This window comes from Adiantum capillus-veneris, chromosome 3, assembly GCF_014529385.1.
Source record: "Adiantum capillus-veneris isolate H3 chromosome 3, ASM1452938v2, whole genome shotgun sequence".
In the NCBI taxonomy this organism is placed as follows: Eukaryota; Viridiplantae; Streptophyta; class Polypodiopsida; order Polypodiales; family Pteridaceae; genus Adiantum; species Adiantum capillus-veneris.
Window position 1 is genome coordinate 22961654 of NC_140933.1, and position 3122 is coordinate 22964775.

General features: G+C 48.0%; 1 protein-coding gene across 1 annotated transcript; it reads left to right on the forward strand.

Annotated features, from left to right (window-relative positions):
• Positions 1 to 776: 776 nt before the first annotated feature.
• On the forward strand, positions 777 to 2283 carry LOC147460603 (putative aspartic proteinase GIP2). The gene has a single exon (XM_086499052.1). It carries the CDS (start codon positions 1037 to 1039, stop codon positions 2231 to 2233), a length of 1197 nt encoding a protein of 398 aa, XP_086355178.1. The 5' UTR covers positions 777 to 1036; the 3' UTR covers positions 2234 to 2283.
• Positions 2284 to 3122: the final 839 nt, after the last annotated feature.

Genomic DNA, 3122 nt, shown 5'->3' on the forward strand with positions numbered 1-3122 from the left:
TTGAATGTTTAGGAACAGTTCTGGACAAGCAAGGCGGAGAAGTATTGGGGGGAGTTTATGTGGGGTGGAAGGAAGGGAGGAGAGAGGGGCTTCACATGACGGTCTCTTTTGCTCTCTCTTGATAAGACGAAGGCAGGGAAGGTGGAAAGCAATAGAGGGCTTGCACAAGCTGTGTGTGTGTGTGTGTGTGTGTGTGTGGAGGAAGGAGGTGGGAAATCATATGCTTGGACAGGTTTTGAAAAGGCTTTTCTTGCATGGTGGCTCTATTGCTCTCAACAAGGGAAGAAGAAGACAAACACGGAAGCAAGAGAATAAGGGGAAGGAGATTGGCAACTGGGGCCGGGAACCTGGTGAATGCCATCAATTTCTTTTTGCCTGTCTATTCTCCTTGAGATTTGTTCTAATCGTTGATCCCACCTCTTGGGCTTCAATAAATACCTTGTAGTATATAGTGTCCAGGGTGGCCTATGGGAAAGGGTTGAACTAACGCACGTTACTAATTGATACTTCAATTGTAGAGGGGATCCACGATTAAAAATTGACACCGCGTATCGATGAAGACCAGGCAAGTTGAACTCATTGTGAACTTGCATGTGAACTAAATGTGAACTTCGTCAACTATGTGCGATTCCATTATAGTAGTGTGAATTGGATGTGAACAAAACAGTTGCACAAGATAGTGGTAAGACATTAGCCTCCTGAATGGGAGGTCATGAGGTTAATCCTCGCCTAGCCCATATTTTTTCCCCCAAATTATCAACAATTAAAAGTATCAATCAAAGGAGGCCAAAACCTGGAAAGGGCTCTTGAGTCTTGACGCTTGAGTTTGGGAGTCAGCCCATGGTTTGTTGACATAAAGAGTGAAAGGATTGTAAATTTTATAATTGGAGAAGTCAAAAGCATCGGGTGAATGAGTGCATTGTGGCCAACTTGGCCTTTACCAATGAACCTGTTGACAGCAGTAGGCTAGTGACACGCTGGTTATATATAAATTCCTCGTATCTCAAATGGTTTGCAGACTCCAGATCAGTTGAAAATGAGGTTTGTGCGAGCTATCCTTGTTGTATATTGTATAGCTGCAAGCGTTGCCGCTGCTGCTGCTGCTGCAGAGCATGGACTCCTAGCAGAGGTTTGGCTTGACACCTCTGGCCACTATGTGGCCCAGCTCCACATCGGCACTCCCCCTCAGCCCAAGCTGCTCTTGCTTGACATAGCCCAGAATTCCATATCGGTGCAATGCGACGAAGCCCCCAACTCTGATGCCACTCTGCCCTTCGTTCCCCCAAGCTCAACCACTTTTCGCACCGTCATTCGAGGCGGATCTCCGGTCTTTGTCGACTTTCCTATCGCCAAACAAATGCAGCTGGTGGCAGATAGCTTCACCTTCAATGCCACTGATGGAATAAACCCAGGACAACATGATGTGGAAGTGAAGGGCATGAAATTCTTCTGCGCATCACCATCACCGCAACAACCAACCGGCGTCGCAGGCTTGGGGCGAGGTAAGCTTGCTCTACCCTCCGCATTGGCGATCCATCAAAAGCTTCCACGCCGATTCGCCTACTGCTTGTCAGGAAATGCTCAGACTCGGACTCCCCTCTTTCTAGGCTCAAGCAATTACACCTTCTTGCCAGGGCTGCAGTTCATGAGCAACTTGCAGCACACCCCTCTTTTGAAGCCCACAAAGAAAAGGACTGGCTACAGGGTAGGCTTGTTTTCAGTGAAAGTGGGGGACACAACTCTTTCCATACATCCAAAGGTATTTAGGGGAGGGTTGGAGGTAAGCACGACAGAGCCTTACACAAAGCTTGTAAGGCCAGCATATGTGGCGTTGGTGGATGCATTCCGGCGAGCGGAGAGCGGGATAAGGCGGGTTCCGGCGAGGGCGCCCTTTGAGACATGCTACAACGCGACAGGGTTAGGGTCGACGAGGGTGGGGCCGCCTGTGAATGTGATAAGCTTTGTGTTTGGAGATAAGAAGGGCACAGGCGCAGCTGAGTGGCCCATGTATGGGGCCAGCTCCATGGTGTTTGTGAGTGAGGATGTCATGTGCTTGGGCTTCTTGGATGCAGGGCCTCTGCCAGCGGCTCACTCTGTTCTGGGTACGTACCAACAACAGGAGAGCCTGGTGGAGCTGGACTTGGAGCACAACCAGCTTGCCTTCTTCGCCACTTTGATGTTCGTACGCACCTCTTGTGGGAACTTCAACTTCACCCAGGGAAACTTCTTCTGATTTGTCGTGTATTTTCATTATCTTTATCTAATAAAGTTACTTATCATTCCCGTGTGTGTATGAGAGAGAGAGAGAGAGAGAGAGAGAGAGAGAGAGAGAGAGAGAGAGAGAGAAGCTCATCAGTAGGTAGAGTGTACACAGCAAAGTGGTCTACCGTAGACGAAGGCGCTGCCTTCGATTGAGTAAAAGCAAACAGGAAAGGGAGAAAGGGCAATTCAACCTTCTGCACAACACAACTCTCAAAAAAAAGAGAGAGCAGTTTTTAATTTGTGAGTGGATTGTATTAAGCACATCATAGAATTTACAAAACAGCTTCAAGCTCAGGCCGAGCCTTGAGGTGCTGAAGATTACAAAATGGACGTCTACCACCTCTCACCGAGGTAAATCATAACCTGAACTATAGTTCTGAGCCTTTACTTCTCGCAGGTCAACAACATTGCATGGGTAGCCCTAGACCAGTCTCTCGAGTCTTGCTTGCTTCCGAGCGTAGAGATCATCACTTTGCTTTCTTGTATAATCTCTGAGAAGCTTGCTACATCAAGATCTCCCTCAATATGGTGAAAGAAGAAGTTTGAGTGCAGATAAGAAGAGCAGGGCTTCCCATCTTCTTGCCATCAAGGAACAAATCAGTCTTAAAGAACCTGATCTGCCATGTCCTTTGGATCCACTTGCATATTTTCCTTGCCACGCCTCTGATCGCCTGTCATTCCATGAAAAGGTAGGCCATATCCAAGCAACGATCGGACCCAATTCCCCTTCCCTGGATCTTTATGCACGTCGGTAGAGCTCCCCACATCACCTTCCACAAAAATATCTTCATAAACTCCGGCCACTTTGGCTTCCAGATGTTCTCCATGACTTCCTCCCATCGTTCTTCTGGTCATTGTCT

Bases quoted from the DNA above. Each gene is read 5' to 3' on its own strand.
- LOC147460603 (XM_086499052.1), top strand. From the start codon at position 1,037: ATGAGGTTTGTGCGAGCTATCCTTGTTGTATATTGTATAGCTGCAAGC.